General features: G+C 40.5%; 1 protein-coding gene across 1 annotated transcript in view; it reads right to left on the bottom strand.

Annotated features, from left to right (window-relative positions):
- The window catches only part of LOC308303920 (clathrin interactor 1-like), a gene marked incomplete at its 3' end in the record, with an annotated part of 119,697 nt that overhangs the window by 6,946 nt on the left and 92,801 nt on the right, over nt 1-19,950 (bottom strand). Inside the window, exons 5-7 of the mRNA XM_080748438.1 lie at nt 6,022-6,204; nt 3,584-3,761; nt 2,665-2,893 (exon numbers count right to left, since the gene is read on the bottom strand). Coding sequence (XP_080604564.1) covers nt 2,665-2,893; nt 3,584-3,761; nt 6,022-6,204 — 590 coding nt within the window. The remainder of the gene's footprint in view (nt 1-2,664; nt 2,894-3,583; nt 3,762-6,021; nt 6,205-19,950) is intronic.

The following is a 19,950-nucleotide window of genomic DNA, read 5'->3' as shown; positions in this document are numbered from 1 at the left end:
AACAGTTTGAAACGGCGCACGACGTACGTATGACCATGGTCTTCCTGACCGGGAGAAATGCATGTTGTGAGCTTGTAGCTCGGCTATTTTCTGTCACAACATTAGCCTACCAGCGCCGTAGGCTCGCTCCGGTGCTTCCAGTCGATTACATCGCCGGTAAAAAACGCCCAGAGCATGGGAGGAGAAAGTAGTAGTCGGGGATCCACATGCCCAAAAGCTCAAGGAATAGGGTTGAAACTGTGATGTTCTGCCGCACTTTTTATTTCTGTTTTATCTATTAGTTTGGTCATTAAGGTCCACAGAATCAGAGGCCTGCTCTGCTGGAAACGTCGCGAAAATAAGTTATGGCCATTTGTATTCACTGTCCCATTGACTCCACTAGAAATATTCAAAAAATTAAAAAAAATCTGCTTTAAGTAGCATGTGAGGGGTCAAACTAGGGGTTCTTCATCATTCTGAATCCATTGCAAGCATTTGTTTTGCATGAAAAACATTCCTTGGGCAAAATATTGGCCCGTAAAAGCTGTGAAAAGTGATGAGTCATCACTTATTTTCCACTTTTCACAGTTTTTGCGGGCCAATATTTTGCCCAAGGAATGTTTTTCATGCAAAACAAATGCTTGCAATGGATTCAGAATGATGAAGAACCCCTAGTTTGACCCCTCACATGCTACTTAAAGCAGATGTTTTTTCTTTTTTGAATATTTCTAGTGGAGTCAATGGGACAGTGAATATACAAATGGCCATAACTTTTTTTCGCGATGTTTCTGGCAGAGCAGGCCTCTCAGGACCTTAATGACCGAACTAATAGATAAAACAGAAATAAAAAGTGCGGCAGAACATCACAGGTCCTCTCCCATTTTGATGACTGGATCCCCGGCTAGTAGACACCTGAATTCTAATCTCTGGCAGCTTGTTTGTTTTCGACTTGTACATTTTTAGCGGTAAATATGCCATGAAGTTGCGGAATCTTTATAACGTTTATGCCCGCAACAGGTCGATTGTTTTTATAAGTTACATAAACACACTGAATTTAGAGAGACCATGAAGCTAGAGGAATACTGAGCATTCATTTGTTTCATTTTCCGCGTTCATTTCTGAGAAATGGCAAAGATGGGCGGATTTGCACTTTGCTGAGAAATAGGCTTCATTTAAGGTGTGTAGAAACAAATGGCAGGACGTTGTCCATATCCTCTTCCGGTCTATGGTACAACACACCCATTGTGGTTGACATTTATCAGAAACTATGTAGAAGAATATCACAGGATACTGAAGGGTGTTGCATGACAGAGCCTGGCAGATGTTGTTGTGGTTGCATGTGTGTGTGTGCATAGCCCGATTAAAACCCATTTAGAACGGGTACACATTATTGTGTATCATTATTTTATGCTTTAACTATTGAAAAATAGCAGATATACAAGCTCACAGCGTGGCACGAGTGCCGCGCTGCGAGCTTGTAGATCTGCTATTTTTGAAAAGTCGTGAAAATTAGAATTTTGACAAAAGACCCGAAAAGTGTCTTTTGAATCCTTCTAAAGTTTTTTGAAAAACCTATGTTTCTATGTCAGCAATCTGGCCAGCCATCGTCAAAGAAAATATCCTTTTCACTTAACTGGAGCTCAGTTAGTCTGTTCTTGAGAGACTACTATATCAGTGGTTCTCAAACCTTTTAATGTGAAGGACCCCCAAAATGATATGTATTTGGCCACGGACTCGCATCTCAAAATATTTAGTTCCAGGGATCACCCAGAAGCAAAATTTGAGTTACAAACGTTCGCTTTGAAAATACATATATTCAAAGATTTGCACACATTTTTCAATAGCTAAAGCATTCAATAATTCTAGGCCTAAATGGGTTAATGCACGTGCTTTACGTGCTGAAGCACAGGGGACACCAAACCGTGGGGAGAAAGTGAAAGAGGACAGAACTATTAACTAATTAACTAATCTATAGCAAAGGCTGCTGAAGCAGCGCTAAAACGGTGAGGCATGTCTATTTTCTGCGCTGCATGGCGACTCCCGTCAACAATAAAGTGCGAGAGCCCTTGGCTCCTACAACTTCAAAGCCTAAAAGCCAAACATAAATGTAATAGTCAACGGCAAAACAAAATTAAACCTTTGATTAATCGCAATTATAATGAGTCGTCATGTAAAATGTCATAATCGTGACAGCCCTAGTCTCCAGTATAATCTATTGTTTCTATGTCAGCAATCTGGCTAGCCATCGTCAAAGAAAAGGTCCTTTTCACTTAACTGGAGCTCAGCTAGTCTGTTCTTGAGAGACTACTATGTCAGTGGTTCTCAAACTTTTTCATGTGAAGGACCCCCAAAATGATATGTATTTGGCCACGGACGGTCGGACGGACGCGCATCTCAAAATATCTAGTTCCAGGGACCACCCAGAAGCAAAATTTGAGTTACAAACGTTCACTTTGAAAATACATATATTCAAAGATTTGCACACATTTTCACGACTTTAAAAAAAAAAAAAAATAGCAGACCTACAAGCTCGCAGCGCGGCACTCGGTGCCGCGCTGTGAGCTTGTATATCTGCTATTTTTCACTGGTTAAAAGCATTCAATAATTCTAGGCCTAAACTACAGTATTCATCTGGGGACCCCCCCCCCAAAATAATTTAGGTTGAGAACCCCTGCTATTCTGTACCTTGTCCTCAGGGCTCCTGTCTCCAGTATAGTGTGCCGCTGCCCCCAGGTCCAGCGTCTTGCCTCCTCCGGTGCTCCCCCCTCCCCCGCTGCGCTTGCGCGTGGTGGTGGTGGTGGTCTCCGTGGCCTGGGTGATCTGGATGCTCTTGGTGGTCACCGTCTCCTCCTCGTCCTTGAACTCCAGCTTGCCCTGCCGACCGTTCCTGGACCCCCGGTCGTCCTCGCCGTCGCTATACCAACCCACCAGGGACAAACGGTAGATGTATCGCCGTCAACACTTTTGGTGCACGGTTTACGAAACAGTGCACAAAGATTGTTGTGAACTTTACAGTGTAGGAAATGCAGATTTTGCCCCTCTAAGATCGTCACCCTCCTTTAGAACGAATTCATATGCGAGGTGTATATAGTGTATGATTATTAATTTTATATGACATCGGCTCTATCGGGTGAAAACCTCACACGTCCAAAACTGTTACTTTTCAGGATTCGATTTCAAAAATAGCAAAAGTAGCAGATCTACAAGCTTATCGCTTATTGCCGCATTTCGAGATTGCAGAAGATGCTACTTTTGATGCTTGTGTGTGAAGTAGGGCGTTAATTTACGAAAAAAAGCTAATATGATATTAGCTTTAGCTGTAATCCTAAGTGAACGTTTTTGCCAGAAAGTATCAGTTGCAATTTCCGCCAGCTTCCGCCATATTTTGGAGGCATTTCGAGACTTATTCCCTGCTTGTTTCCCACACATTTCTAACACTTTAGAGCAGTGGTTCCCAAACCTTTTAGCTCAAGACCCCAAAAGAGAAATGAGGCGTTTTCCCAGGACCCAAACTAGTGAAAATAGCAGATCTAGAGCTTGTAGATCGGCTATTTTCACTACTTCTTAAACATTCGTTCTCTAATTTATGTGTGTGTACAAGCACCTGATTCTGTCAGGCGAGTCATCTCTCTCCTTCTTTCTGAACTTGTTGATGGTGTCGTCGATGGTGCTGCCGATCTTATCACTGATCTCTCCCAGCTTCTCGCTGAAGGGGAACGCCCCTCTGCTCTTGTCCCAGTCCTCGTCCCACTTGGTACGGTCCAACTCACTGCGCTCCCCAGCTGACACACACACACACACACACACACACACACACACACACACACACACACACACACACACACACACACACACACACACACACACACACACACACACACACACACACACACACACACACACACACACAGGTGATGGTTGGCATTGTGTATATTCAGATGTGTCGCACCACTTTTCAAAAATAGCAGATCTACAAGCTCGCACCGCGAGCTTGTATATCTGCTATTTTTCAATAGCTAAAGTATAAAATAGTTAGGGCCCCTCCACCTTGAGCCCTAGTAACTCAGTCCCACTTTTCCCCCAACTGTGTATATTATAGTGCATCTCAATTCCTGTATGCAAAAGCACACCTTCAATAACGCCAGATGCGCTGAAGAGAGAGTTACATCACTAGCATATCGTCACTGTCGGGCAGAAACCTCGTATCTCCAAGTTTCAAATGCGTACGTTTTTTCGTAAAGTAAAGCCCTGGTTGATCACACAAGACTATAGCACAGAACTAGTGAAAATAGCTGATCTACAAGCACACAACGCCTCGCGGTGCGAGGCGTTGTGTGCTTGTAGATCGGCTATTTTCACTAGTTTAGATCATTTTTAAAACGATAAATACAAAACGAACGGTTTTGGACATACAAGGTTTCCACCCGACAACGACGATATACTCCCGTTGTAAGAATGTAATATGGAAATGCTCTGTCTATCTCAATGAGGAAGTTCCGATGTTTGGAACTACAGGCCATGGCAGCCCGCTTTGCGCCGAGATCAAAGTGTGACGGAACTCTCTCTCTCTTCTATAGCACTGGCTGATGCATTGTGAGCTTATAAATTGGCTATTTTTGTGCGCAGCAAAGTATAAATCATAATACATGCTCCGTTGTATGATGGTGCCTGTGGCCGAACAATAAACCTATAAGCACAACACACTAAATCCGGCACGTGTTGTGAACTTATAGATCGGCCATTTCTGGTCAGCTCCTCCATCATACGATGAAGTATGTATGGGGCTTCAGTGGCGCAGCCAGAACTTTAGTATTGGCTGGGCCTGGCCAGGAGTGGGTGGGCCACATGCGCACGCACGCAAAAATAAGAATTCATTTATTCATATTTTTGCCTTCAACTTCCACACTTGGCACTGCAGCTTAATTTATATCTTGGAAATGATTTATCAAGACAAACAATCTTGTACCTATATGAGATCATTACACAAACCTTAAAGCCATTTGCATATTCTTATGGGATACGCACGCACGCACGCACGCACGCACGCACGCACCACACACACACACACACACACACACACACACACACACACACACACACACACACACACACACACACACACACACACACACACACACACACACACACACACACACACACACACACACACACACACACACACACACACACACAACCGCTCAACGATCTCAAAAAGCCAAAGCTTCCATTCCATACCTGATATGGGCTCGGGACTGTGGTCCACTGGGGCTGCGGCAGTAGGCATTAGATAACAAAAACATAATTTAGCTCGCCATTGTTGCCCTGATCTGCCTGATCTGATTTTCTAGTAATCAAAATTCTGAGGGCCGGCTACAAAAGACACAGATACAATACACAGATCTGTCACCGATCTCGTCCCGAGACGCGTTCGGCGGCAGGCTGGAGAGGTGCATTTGTCAAAATAGTTACTTATCGAAACTTGTTTTGCCAACGCCCATCTGGGACCACCATCAGTAAATATTTTGTGCCAGGGACCCCCAGAAGAGAAGACAATAAAGACTTTTCAAAAAGATTCTAAACCACTGTTAAATCCTATAAGAATATTCTGAAAAACGTATGTTGCTATACTGTATACTGCATAGCTAAAATCTGAAATGACACGGATGCTTTCCTGGTATTAACGCATTAAGACTGGAAACGCATCGGTGTCATGTAACTACTTCAACCATTATTTTTTATACTTTGGCCATTTTAGTGCCACGCTATGAGCTTGTAAATCTGCTATTTTTGAAAATCTGTGAAAATAGGTAAAAATCTTTGAATAGGTATGTATCCTTTTAAAACAGACATTTATAACTAAAATCTTTCCTTCTGGGGGTGGTCCCTGCACTCCCTGGAACAACATATTTTGAGATGGGGTGCAAATGCATATAATTCTAGGGGTTCTTGACATTAAAAGCTTTGAGCACCAAGGAAAAAGAAACGTACGTTTTTCAGAAACCCATTGGGATTTAGAAGATTTTTGAGGAAGGAGGTGCTCACAGTTCTTGAAGCTGCCATTCCCTCCTCCTCCCTCCATGCTGTCCGAGGAGACGCCGATGTACTTGTCCTTGTTCTTCTTGGCCTTCTTCCTCTCCTCTCGCAGCCGGTCGTCGTCCTGGACAAACTCCACCATCTCCTTCACCTTCTGCCGCACGTTGATGCCCTGGTCCTTGCCGCTCTCGTCTGCACACAGAACACAGGCACACACACACACACACACACACAGGGTTTAATTGACATAATCAGGGTATTAGGACGTCCAAGATGGACGACATTCTATGCTGACATGTGGAGAACATCTTGGTGTTCTACATCACCTGTACAATACAAATAACAACATTTGAACATCTGAAATATTAGGCACACGTTTCTGGTTCTCAAAACACTGAGAAATCTCCAGGGTATCTCCTAAATGACCACTGAAGAATGTACATTTCCAAAAAATAGAAGAAATATCAGGCTATCTGGCAGAGATCCGAGTTCTGAGGAGCATGCTTTCATAGTCATTTTCAGAATTTTACTTTTATTTTACTTTTTTTGTACCTCTTAACAACTTGGGTGCCAAACTCGTTCAGTAACGAGTTAAGGCCACTAGGGGTCACCCTGCCAAAAGGAGTTGTCTCGTTCATGAACGAGACAACAAGGGGTTAACTGGTACAGCCCTGCGTGCATGCTGTGACCTGTGAATGACCCTAGTCCATACGTCACCCCGTAGCTCAGAGAGAGAGAGAGAAAATGGATGCTCTAGGCTGCATTGATTTCCATTCTAGCCTGAAACATAAAACGGGCTTTATCTATGAATGAGGTGAAAAGAACGCCAGGGAAGCAGATATCTGATTGTTTTCACGGCGACACTTTGCCGCGATGGTCGGCCGCGGTTTGGATTTTAGTTTCGCGAGCGTTTGTAAACAAATGGATTTTCTTCCTCAATCGTCAGCGGACACTCACGTGCACATGCACTAAGCTTCCGAGGCTCTTCAAAATAAAGCGTGAGTGAACGGCGGCAGCAGCAACAGCTAGAAACCTGAGCATCCCATGTGTTAATGGACAGTTTGTGCTTGTATCTTAAGTTACACAGAAACAAATTCTGAAGTTAGTGAGACCACGAAGCTAGAGGAAAACGCTGGTAATTTACTGTCAGTACAACCTACGCATTGTGGTTAATGTTTATGGGAAACTATGAAGAATATCACAGGATACGAAAGATGTTACTTGACCGAACCCAGTAGGTTATGTTGTGCACAGGCGGGTGGGTGTGTGTATGTTTGTGGTTTCTTTGTCTTATTGGTGCACATATTGGAGTGTGGGCAGTCATATGTGATATAAATGTAACAGTGCCGTCTGCGTTTAGGGCAGTATTGTGTTGTGAAGAGCTGGACCGTATCAAACACCCGCAAGACGAATTCAGGTGTAATGGCTGTGGCTCGGCATTCCGATAACATTGAGATCAAAGAAGACGACGATCCTGTCTATGCCAATGTTGAGACCAAGACTAGGCCTACAGCTCAGGAGAGGGTTCCGCAGAAGATACCGCAGTCTGGTAAGAGATGTTATTGAAAAGAAAAATCACAACTTTTTTTTTCTTTTTACATTTTAGCCTATAACCCACGATTAAAAAACTAAATAATAATAACAATCCTAACAGGTTTCTGAAAAACATACCAGTGGTGCTCAAACCTTTTCATGTCAAGGACCCCCAAAATGACATGTATTGGGCCACGGACCTCCATCTCGAAATATTTCGTTTCAGGGATGCCCAGAAGCAAAGATTTGAGTTAAATATTTTCGCTTTAAAAAATATCCTCTATATATTATATATTCAAAGATTTGTACACATTTTCATGATTTTTCTACAAGTTCATAGCGTGGCACAAAGTGCTATGAACTTATATCTGCTATTTTTAAATAGACAAAAATAATAGTAAAATGATGGTTTCCTGGTTTTAATGGGTTAAAACAAGATATTCAAAAATGATAACTGATCTCAATACAATATATGATATACCCAATACAATATATTACAGTATTAGATATAGTAATAGATTTAGTAGTAACAACAGAAGCTGTAGCAGGGTTGGTACTTACACAATATTAACGTTTTCATTTTTTAAATGTAGGTGTTTTTTAAATAATGGATCTCCTATTTTGGAAATATTGTTTCCAAACAGATCAGTCCAACATGGTGGAGAGAGACCAACTCGTGGGCAGTTACGATCAACTACAGGCCATCAACAACAACCTGACTGAAAAGCTAGACCAATTAGAGACTAAGAACAACAATCTGACTGAAAAGCTAGACCAATCAGAGACTAAGAACAACAATTTGACTGAAAAGCTAGACCAATTAGAGACTAAGAACAACAATCTGACTGAAAAGCTAGACCAATTAGAGACCAGGAACAACAACCTGACTGAAAAGCTAGACCAATTAGAGACTAAGAACAACAATCTGACTGAAAAGCTAGACCAATTAGAGACCAAGAACAACAACCTGACTGAAAAGCTAGACCAATCAGAGACTAGGAACAACAACCTGACCAAAGAGCGAGAAGACCTGAAGAGGAAGCTCTGTGTCTTTGGTCAGTGAGACATCACTGTTTTTCTTCAAAGTTACATCATGTTATTTATAATAACATAAACACTGTGTTAACTGTGGCTAACTTCTCTTGCTGTTAGAATCCCCTGGATGGCAGAGATTTGGCGGAGGTTGCTATTATGTCTCTACTGAGACGAAAACCTGGGAGGAGAGCAGACAGTGGTGTAGAGACAGACTATCAGACTTGATTGTCATAAAAAACAGAGAAACACAGGTGTGTGTGTGTGTGTGTGTGTGTGTGTGTGTGTGTGTGTGTGTGTGTGTGTGTGTGTGTGTGTGTGTGTGTGTGTGTGTGTGTGTGTGTTGTGGAGAGTCTGGAGAAATACATCTATTGTAAAGTTAGTAACCAGCAGTCTCTCTGTCCAGGTCTTTGTTGAAGGTATACAAAAGTATGTGTGGCTGGGTCTGACTGACAGAGACGAAGAAGGAAACTGGACATGGGTAGACGGCACACCACTGACCACACCAACGTAAGACTTATCTTAATTATTAAAGGAGCTATAGTCAACTTTTTCTTGAAAAACGGATGCTAAAATAAAAATACTGTTTAGAAAAAAAATATTAAAAAAATAAGCTTCATATATGTGTTTCTATTCAAAAATGACCACAAAAAGCGTCAAATAATGATAAAATAATCATTTTGGCCATTGTCAGACCGACACTTTGTTTACATTCTAGTTTATAGACTAGGATGTAAAAAAAGTGTCGGCCCTACAATGAAAAAGTTGACTATAGCTCCTTTAAGTAATATTACACAACGTTATTACACTTAAGTGTAATAAGGTGATCATTTAACTGTTATCAATAAATATATAATACTAAAATGTATTGATATTTTGGGGCACTAAATAAAAACTTTTTTGCAAATGTTATCGCCATTTTCCTGGAAATACTTTGAGATGGCTCTGGGCCTGACAACTTGGGTTAAAGAACTTAATATGACAATGTGACTTCCCAAAATGAATCAATGCCACACATAGAAAAACTAAACTACACTGTCACTAAGACATTATGGGCCCTATTTTTGTCCATGCCTTACCCCTTATTCCTAAACTTTCTTTTACCATTTTTTACTATTTCTATATTTTTTTAAATAGTTCAAATAGCTGATCTACAAGTTCACAAAGTGTCTATGTAGATTGGCTATTTGAAGTATTATTATTATTATTTTTTAATAGTAACAAAAGACAAAGAAGTTTAGGGACAAGGGGTAAGGCATGGATGAAAATAGGGCCCTATGTATGTTGTCTACTTCACTATCCCGTTAATTTACATCCAATATGTAAAATATCACTTGAGGCCATGATTAAAAAACAATTTAGAGTGAAAATCCATCCTTGTAAAAGCATTGTAATTAATGAATACATGTTCCTACTGTACTTCTCCAGGTACTGGGCATCTGGTCAGCCTAATAACGACGAGGGGCTTACAAATCCAGAACAGGACTGTGCTGTGTTTGAGCCTTTACAAAGTTCCTCTTTCAAAGGATGGAATGACAGATCATGTTTTGTAAATAGAGCCTGGATCTGTGAAAAACTGAGCTGATAGCCTCATTTTCAAGTGTTTTGGCACAGCTGCATGATGGCTGTTTTTGCATATTGTAGTTTGTGCCTTGCAGTGACTTCTACTCAATGTGCACTATAGACATCACATTACAATTTGTATTCATATTTCCATTATTTAACTCAAATCAAGCTTAGATGTGAGTAACATCAACATAACCATCTATTTACCATGTTTCACGTAGATTAATAAAATGTGTTTCATTCATAAAACTGTGGCGGAAAGGTTATTAAAGTATGCATCGATTGCTCACCATGTCAGAATTGTACACTATTCTTTCTTCATTTTATTGTCTTACTGATTGAGTTATGTACTTTACTTAAACATTCCTTTACCATTTTTTACTATTTCTATATATTTTTTTAAATAGTTCAAATAGCTGATCTACAAGTTCACAAAGTGTCTATGTAGATCGGCTATTTGAAGTATTATTATTATTATTTTTTAATAGTAAAAAAAGACAAAGAAGTTTAGGGACAAGGGGTAAGGCATGGATGAGAGAGAGGGCTCTATGTATGTTGTCTACTTCACTATCCCGTTAATTTACATCCAATATGTAAAATATCACTTGAGGCCATGATTAAAAAACAATTTAGTGTGAAAACCCATCCTTGTAAAACCATTGTAATTAACTAATACATGTTCCTACTGTACTTCTCCAGGTACTGGGCACCTGGTCAGCCTAGTAACAACGAGGTTGGTGATAATCCAGAACAGGACTGTGCTGTGTTTGAAAATGGAATTACAAAATGGAATGACAGGTCATGTTCTGTAAATAACATTTACTATTGGATCTGTCAAAGACTTATGAGCTGAAATCATAATTTTTCAAGTATTTTAGCACAGCTTCATGATGGCTGTTTTTGCCTGTGGCAGTTTGTGTGTTTGCTTTGGTTTGTCTGCCTTGCAGTGACTTCTACTCAATGTGCACATAGACATCACATTACAATTTATATTCATATTTTCATTATTTTGTTCAAATCAACCTTATATGGGAGTAACATTAACATAACCATCTAACTTATTTTCATAGATTAATAAAATGTGTTCTATTCATAAAACTGTGCAGGAAAGGTTATTATGCATCTATTTCTCAGCATTTTCTCACCATGTCAATTGTACACTATTTCTTCTTGATTTTATTTTCCATTTAACCATCTTACTGATTGAGTAGGTACTTTACCTAAGAATTTGAGCTGTTCATTATAGTGTGTGTGTGTGTGTGAGAGAGAGAGAGAGAGAGAGAGAGAGAGAGAGAGAGAGAGAGAGAGAGAGAGAGAGTGGGGGTGGGGCAGTATTGGAGTATTTGATGTCATTGTTAAATTTTGTTGATTAAAAGAATGCCAATAAAATGTCTATAAAAAAAATTGCAGCGTTTTCTTCAAGTCCGTGGCAACAAGACTTGGTTTTGTTCCTAGCAAATTCTAGATTTTATTTTTTACAAACCATTATAATGTTCCTATTTTGATAACAAGACACAATTACCGAATGCCAAGTATATGTATGACAGTTATTTACTATGACATTATGCCATACTAGAGTCCCAACTATGTTTTATTTGCAAGGACCACCATAACACTGAGTGTGTACAAATGGAACCCGTAAGGGTCCAATGGGTTCCATTTGTACACTCTCAGTGTTACAGATCTGCTATGGTCATTCAGGGCTATCTCTTTATGTGTTTCTGATATTATTATTGTCTTCTCATTTTGTAAGTCAAAAATCAAATTTTTACAAAAATGTCCACCACAAGCCAACATGGCGATGGCCCCCGTTTCACTTCCAGACGACAAAACCTTGGTCCATGCTTTCATCACTTCAAGTATAGATTACTGTAATGCTCTCTTCTACGGTTTACCATCAACGACCTTAAAGGGGCACTACACCACTTTTCAACCTATGTTCATATAATTGGTCCTCACTCAAAAATACCTTTTTTTTTCTCAGAGGAGGGCTGTGGGCAGGTCAGAAACCCATCGTCTTGTGACATCATCGATTGCCAATCCAGCTTATAGAAACTGCAGGCTTTCTATTCCTGAAAAGTTGCAATTTTAAAGTGGAAGCCATTGTTCTCGTGATAATAAAAATCTAAATCTTTTTTCAAAAATATTGATTAAATTACTTTTTTGGAAAATGGTGATGTCACAAGACGATGGATTCTGAACTTCCCACAGCTCTCCTAGGAGACTTGGACTGAGTAGATTTTTTTTTTATTTATATTTTATTATGAACTTTAGTGAGGACCTATGAAGACAGGTTGAAAAGTGGTGAACTACTCCTTTAAGACTAGTCCACAATGCAGTAGGTAGAGTACTAACCAGGAAAAGGAAATTCAATCATGTCACACCAACAGTCATAGCACTACAGTGGCTGCCGATACAGGCCCGCGACGACTTCAAGGTACTGCCTTAACCCTAAACTCACTGAATGCTAAAAGCATACTAAACGTCTTTGATCTGTGTTGTCTAAACACTAAACGTATTATTAATAAATCAATAGCTTTATCCTTCATAATCTACCATTGATCGCTAAAATGTGGTTTTCTAGCTTCGCTAGCATGTCTGCGACTGGACTGTTTTGACCGATGGATCGGAACCTGAACCGGAAGTAAACAAAGAGTCAGGAAGTAGGATCGCTTAGTAATTCCCTATTAAATCAACGTTAATAAAAAACTTTAATAAAAACCGACTCGTAAGACGTAGAAAGAAAATAAGACCTGTTCTGAAAACAGAATGAGGTCAGGATTCTAACCGTGTAGGCGATCGCGATCGTGATTGCTCTACATGTTTATGCTACATGGCTAATCAGGCCTGGCAGCCAGGAGGTCCCTAGAAGCCTCAGGCAAAATTTTGATCAAGACCTATACAGGGTTCTATTTGGCGATTCGAGATGTAAACAGCGCCCCTTGGTGGTTTAGAAAGACCCTTGCAGTTCTAAACCCACGATATTACATCTAAACCATGCAACATCTTTATGGATATATACATTTTGCACCTGTCCTTTTGGAGCCCAAATCTAATGATAGGATTTTTTTTTCCCTTTGAAAGAGGGGGAGTGGGGCGTGATTATGGATCCCACTGGAAAAAATGGATAACCACGCCCCGGACTCATTTTTGAAGCTTGTGATTGGCTGAACCGGACGTAGGGAGCGCTCCGCTGTAGTCACTTGGACCGCGCGAGGTGCACCAAAACCCAATTATCATTGCGTTTATCGTGCGCTTGCCCAGGCCGTATAAATAGAACGATTGCATTCACCACGGCTTCGTAACTCGCGTGGCCGGCGACCCGTTCTTCGCGGGCACTCGCGCCTGCGGCGCTCGGGCGCGAAGAGCAGGACCAAGGTCCGCTGGCCTTCGCGCCGCTTGCAATGTCGTGGACAATAACTGCGAAAACGAGCGCTCTATGCCGTTTCCATCCATCTTTCCCAGTGGGATCCATAATCAGGCGCGAGTGGGGCTTTCAATAGAAGCATAGATTTATATTAGGGCTGGGATGCGATTAACATTTTGAATCTAATTAATTACAGGCTCTGTGATTAATGAATCGCATTTTAATCGCACATCAATATTTGACCTGAGAAGCATTTTGTTTTTCAAGTAAAACACAACAAGTGAGTTTTTTAAATCTAAATTTGGCATCCACTGGGACAAGTAAAGCGCTCTGATCGGCTACTTCTCCCTTTGCGTTTGTTGTCTCTTCTTGGTTGGTGATCCTGTCACGATTCACGAAAAAATCGATTTAAATCGATTTAATTGGGGGATGGTAAAAATCGATCTTTTAAAAAACGAATCGCGATTCGACCAACAGAGGGCGCACTTGAGTTAAACTTCATTCCTTCTTCAACGTCTCTGCGCTAACGTCAGGCAGACGCAGCGGCAGCTACAGTAGGAAGACTCACCATTACTAGTAAGACACCTGAGGGTGGAATGCGACCTCAGGGTGACATGCAACCTCGCCCTAAAGGGCGAGGTCGCGCCAATTCTTGACCATCTGGCCAACCACAGCGTTTCTCTGACGATTCTAGATGTTGTCATTCTGGGGGGAGTTTGTTCATGTTTTTGTGAGGGTATCAACCCTAGGAGACACGGGGAGAACATGCAAACTCCACACAGAAAGGCCCTATCGCTCACACCCTAGGTTGGGTTGGCGATAGGGCCTTTCTGTGTGGAGTTTGCCTAAACATGGAGATGTGGTACAGAAGGACTCATATATGGGCATAAAAAGTATGTCATGTGACATCACTTCCTGTACAGACAGTCAGACAGACAGCCATTGACTCCGACCTAACAATGGCTACTGTCTATGACGGTAGTTCCATATGACATATTGGACTAGACTATCTCCATATATAGTGTTATCCACATCTCCATGTTAGACTCATATATGGGCATAAAAAGTATGTCATGTGACATCACTTCCTTTACAGACAGTCAGCCATTGACTCCGGAATAACAATGGCTACTGTCTATGACGGTAGTCCCATATGACATATTGGACTAGACTATCTCCATATATAGTGTTATCCACATCTCCATGTTTAGACAGCCATTGACTCCGGCCTAACAATGGCTACTTTCTATGACGGTAGTCCCATATGACATGATGGACTGGACTATCTCCATATATAGTGTTATCCACATTTCGTGTAGCCGCCCTGTACAGGAAGTGATGTCACAACTCGCTGACATCACACTGACATCACAGAGGATACGGAAGGAAGGTCACTCAAGCGACACGGTTCTTCAGAGTATATGCGACCTTCGGTCGCAATAACTCTATGAGGCTCACTCACTCGCAGCTGCCAGCGTGCCTCCATTGGGCTGCAGAGCAGAGCTCTGCGATTTTGATTGACAAAGAGAGCAGTTAGTTGAGTGCTGTGTCATTACTTTGCTGCTACAGAGCATAGCAATAATCAGTGCTAAGGGCTAACAACAACAACAATGCTACAGATGCATGTCTCTGCCACTGGTTACAATGTGGAAACAACGTTTCTAGTGAAAACAAGAATTGACACATTCAATATATAAACAGGTGGGAAATGGTGTGTTAGAAAGTCAGGGACTTTGAACAGTCTATCCACAATGAGACACTAGGTCTTGACTTTGATGAATTATTGATTTTGAAAAGAGGGTAAGAGTTGTTGTTATGCCTTAGTTTGTGCCTGGCTTACAGTACAGTTGGCTTGCTATGTACCGCAGAAAAAATGCATTCTTTGATACAGTATTGAAAAGAGGGTAAGAGTGTTGTTTAAAAAAAATAACAGGATTTGACATTTAAGAATTGATAAGTTTACACTATTCTGTCATTTGCTATTTGCTACTGTATAGAGGATAAGATAACATCTAAAACATACAGAATTCCTTGTAAGAAAAGATTTAATTGTTGTTTTTTGTCATTTGATAGTTCTACTGTATTGAAAAGAGCATAAGAGAACAGTATTGTTAAAAGAAAAGAAAATATTGGAATTGTAAGAATTGTGGATTTTTCAGGGGTAATTTTTCTGGAAAATAAATTTGTGTTGAAAAAAACATGACATCGTGAATCGTGAACCTTGAATCGTGATTCGAATCGTATCGTGAGTTGAGTGAATCGTGACAGGCCTAATCGGTATGCCCGAAACTGAAGGTTCTGTGGTGCAAAAACTAAGTGCGATTAAAATACGTTAATTTTTTTAATCGCGTTAATCTTCTGTAATTAATTAATCGCAATTAATCAGTTAAAGTCCCAGCCTTAATTTATTTATGTTATTGAAGTACAACATATGATTTGGGCCCCCATAAAAAGGTGAAATTAAACAAAATGGCTGGCACCAGTTTGATAGATTTCAATTAAAGGGTGGCATTCAGTGTTGGGCTTACTCCGTCCTAAAAGTCCAATTTAATAGAACCTTATATCCCTGGATGACCACTACGCTCCCAGGATGCTGGTCACCTCACAGTCAAAACATATAATAAAATAATGCTTTGCCCGCGTTGTGAGCTTGAAGGGTGCCAGGCAAAAGTTTGGGTCCCAGGCAAACGTTGTAGAGTCCCAGGCAAACTTCTAATCTCTTTTTGGTCTCAATTTGAAAAGTTTGGGAATCACTGTTCTACAGTAACTGTACTACTAATATCATTTGAACATCTGAAATATTAAGCATAAGTTTTTGGTTCTCAAAACACTGACATCTCCAGGGTGTCTCCTAAATGACTTTCAAAGTGGTAGCCAAATCGGCCTGGTGGAGATCTGAGTTCTGAGGAGCAGGCTTTTATAGTTATTTTCATTATTTTACTTTCATTTTATTTTTGTGTGCTCTTAAAGGACAGTTTGTGCTCGTGTTAAGTTACACCGACACAAATTCTGAAATTATAGCGAGACCATGAAGCTAGAGGAAAACCTTGGTCACTTCCACTTTCGTCAGTACAACCTATGCACTGTGGTTGATGCAGGTTGTTGCGTGTGTGTGTGTGTGTGTGTGTGTGTGTGTGTTTGTGTGTGTGTGCATGTGGTTTCTTTTGTTTTATTGGTGCACAGAGTGTGAGCTGTCAGATGTGATATAAATGTAACAGTGCCGTCTGCGTTAGGGCAGTGTCTATGTATCCAATCCTCGCCATGTCACAATTGTAAACCATTTCTTCTTCATTTTATTTTTCCTTTTAACCGTCTTACTGTACTTTAATTTGAGCTTTTCATTACATTGTGTGTGTGTGTGTGTGTGTGTGTGTGTGTGTGTGTGTGTGTGTGTGTGTGTGTGTGTGTGTGTGTGGTGGGGGGTTCATTATATGTCATTGTTAAATTGATTAAATTGTTGTTTAAAACAAATGCCAATAAAATGTATTTAAAAATTATATTAGCTGTGTTTTCTTCAAATCTTCTATGAAAGGCAATTCGTTTTTCTTGTTTGCTTCCTTTAAATTTTACTTTTTCAAACAACAATTGAACATCATAAAGACACTGTCAAATCTCCAGGGAGTCTCCTAAATGACCACTGAAGAATGTACATTTAAAAAATAGAAGAAATATCTGGCAGAGATCTGAGTTCTGAGGAGCACACTTTTATAGTCATGTTCATTATTTTTCTTTTATTGTATCCTTAATGAACAGTTTGGGCTCATGTATTTTAAGGTACACAGACACAAATTCTGAAGTTAGCGAGACCATGAAACTAGAGGAAAACACTGGTCACTGCCAGTCAGTACAACCTATGCATTGTGGTTGATATGTTGTTGCATCTGTGTATGCGTGTGTGCGTGTGTGTGTGTGTATGTGTGCAGGGGTGTAGTGGGTGGGAACGTGGGGGAACGGTGTCCCCTCACTTCTAAAACCTGGATTTAGGTTTTGGTCAATTGATTTAGTCTGTCTTCATATTACATTGACACAAAGCTGTCAGTGGATGAGGCCAAACAGATCCCGCCCACCGATTTGATTGTGATATCGCCCTGACAACCAACAACAACCAATAAAACGCGGACTCTGCTCACTGTCCCTCCGGGCTATAGGATCTAGCTCTAAAACTCGACCGAGGATGTTAACCTCTATGCTGTATCGTTGTTATTTGTTACTTTCAATAATATGAGAGGACCTCAGAAGGCACGGTGCACTTCACCTGAGTCACGACAACACAGGAGTCTGTAATGAGTGATTATCATGATTGTTTGTTTCTGATTGGTTGAGGATAGGGATGGGTATCGTCTGCGATACTTTTAATGGTATCGATTGCATGACGTTGATACTATTGGGTATCGGTTCACGTAAAAACGAACGATACCTAGTTTCGATACTCTGGAAGGCACCCCTGGCCGGTCGCATCTGTAACAGTTGGGGTACTGAGAGTTTAATGACTGCTTTCATAGGCTACACTTGTTACTGTGGAAAATAGCCGACACTAGCCTATAATGTTTATTATTATGATGATTATCCAACGTCTATACTCTCCGCTCCGCCACACTGTGTGATCATCATCATCACCTCTATAAAAAGTATCGAAAATGGTATCGAAAATGGAAAATGGGTATCGTATCGATTCCCAGGTATCGAAAAAAGTATTGTATCGATTCAAAGGTGAACGATACCCATCTCTAGTTGAGGAAGTGTATTTAATGATGCTGTCAGCCATTTTAAAACCAGCTTGATGAACGTCTATTGACCAAAAATCTCTTGAACCTGCAAGCGGCAGTGTGCGGGCTAGTCTTTTCAAGATTTCCACTTCCTAATTTGTATTTATTTATTGCCTACGCACCTGCAACAGAGGAACTGGGTGTGCGAAAGTCTCTCCTCACAAGTTACACAGACACAAATTCTGAAGGTAGCGAGAACATGAAACTAAAGGTAAACGGTGGTCACTTCCTGCCAGTACAACCAATGCATCGTGGTTGACATGTTTGTGTGTGTGTGTGTGTGTGTGTGTGTGTGTGTGTGTGTGTGTGTGTGAGTGTGTGTGTGTGTGTGTGGTTTCTTTTGTTTTATTGGTGAGCTGTCATATGTGATATAAATGTAACAGTGACATCTGTGTTTAGGGCAGTGAAGATAAGTCTTCAATGTGTTGTGAAGAGCTGGACCGTATCAAATACCCACAAGACGAATTCAGGTCATAAAAGGTGTAATGGCTGTGGCTCGGCATTCTGATAACATTGAGATCGAAGGAGACGACGATTCTGTCTATGCCAATGTTGAGACCGAGACTAGGCCTACAGCTCAGGAGAGGGTTCCGCAGAAGATACCGCAGTCTGGTAAGAGATGTTATTGAAACGAAAAATCACAACTACAAGTTTTTTAGGCCGATTAGAAAATAATCTTTTAAATCCTGACAGAAAAACATATGTTTCTATATCAGTGGTGCTCAAACCGTTTAGATCACGGACTCTCATCTCAAAATGTTTCGTTCCAGGAGCAAAGACCTGAAATAAAAATGAATATATATTCAAAGATTTGCACACATTTTCATGAGTTCTCAAAAAAAATTGCAGATCTACAAGCTCATAGCGTGGCATGAAAAAACACACTATAAGCTTGTATATGAATAGCCAAAATAATGGTTAAAATCTAAAATGACTCCCGGTTTTAATCGGTTAAAACAAGAAATTAAAAAAGTATAATCTCTGATCTCTCTCTCTATTTCTCACTCTGTGTGTGTGTGTGTCCTCCAGCAGACAACAGATTACACCAGTGGGTTGGAGTCATTTTTGGACTGCTTTTTTCTGTTCTAGCTCTCCTCAAAATTGCTATCCCACTGTACCTCTGTAAGTTACATTTCATAACATATTGATTCAGAAAATATTTCATTACAACATTTTCTACATTTATATATTACACTTGTTCATTATTAGTTGTAGTAATACAGTAGATTTAGTAGCAGCAACAGCAGCTGTAGCAACGTTGGTAATTACACAATATTAACATTTTCCTAGTATAGTAAGTGGTTTTTAAATAATGGATCTACTATTTTGAGAATGTTGTTTCCAAACAGATCAGTCCAACATGGTGGAGAGAGACCAACTAGTGGACAATCAACTACAGGCCATCAACAACAACCTGACTGAAAAGCTAGACCAATTAGAGACCAGGAACAACAACCTGACCAAAGAGCGAGCTGACCTGAAGAGGATGCTCTGTGGTCAGTGAGACATCACTGCTTTTCTTCAATGTTACATCATGTTATTTATAATAACATAAACACTGTGTTAACTGTGTTAACTTCTCTTGCTGTTAGAATCCCCTGGATGGCAGAGATTTGGCGGAGGTTGCTATTACGTCTCTGCTGAGAGGAAAACCTGGGATGACAGTAGACGGTG

This window comes from Nannobrachium achirus (assembly GCF_963921795.1).
Source record: "Nannobrachium achirus genome assembly, chromosome: 19".
In the NCBI taxonomy this organism is placed as follows: Eukaryota; Metazoa; Chordata; class Actinopteri; order Myctophiformes; family Myctophidae; genus Nannobrachium; species Nannobrachium achirus.
Note: the sequence above shows the minus strand (reverse complement) of the source record. Positions and strands in the feature narration are given on the sequence as shown.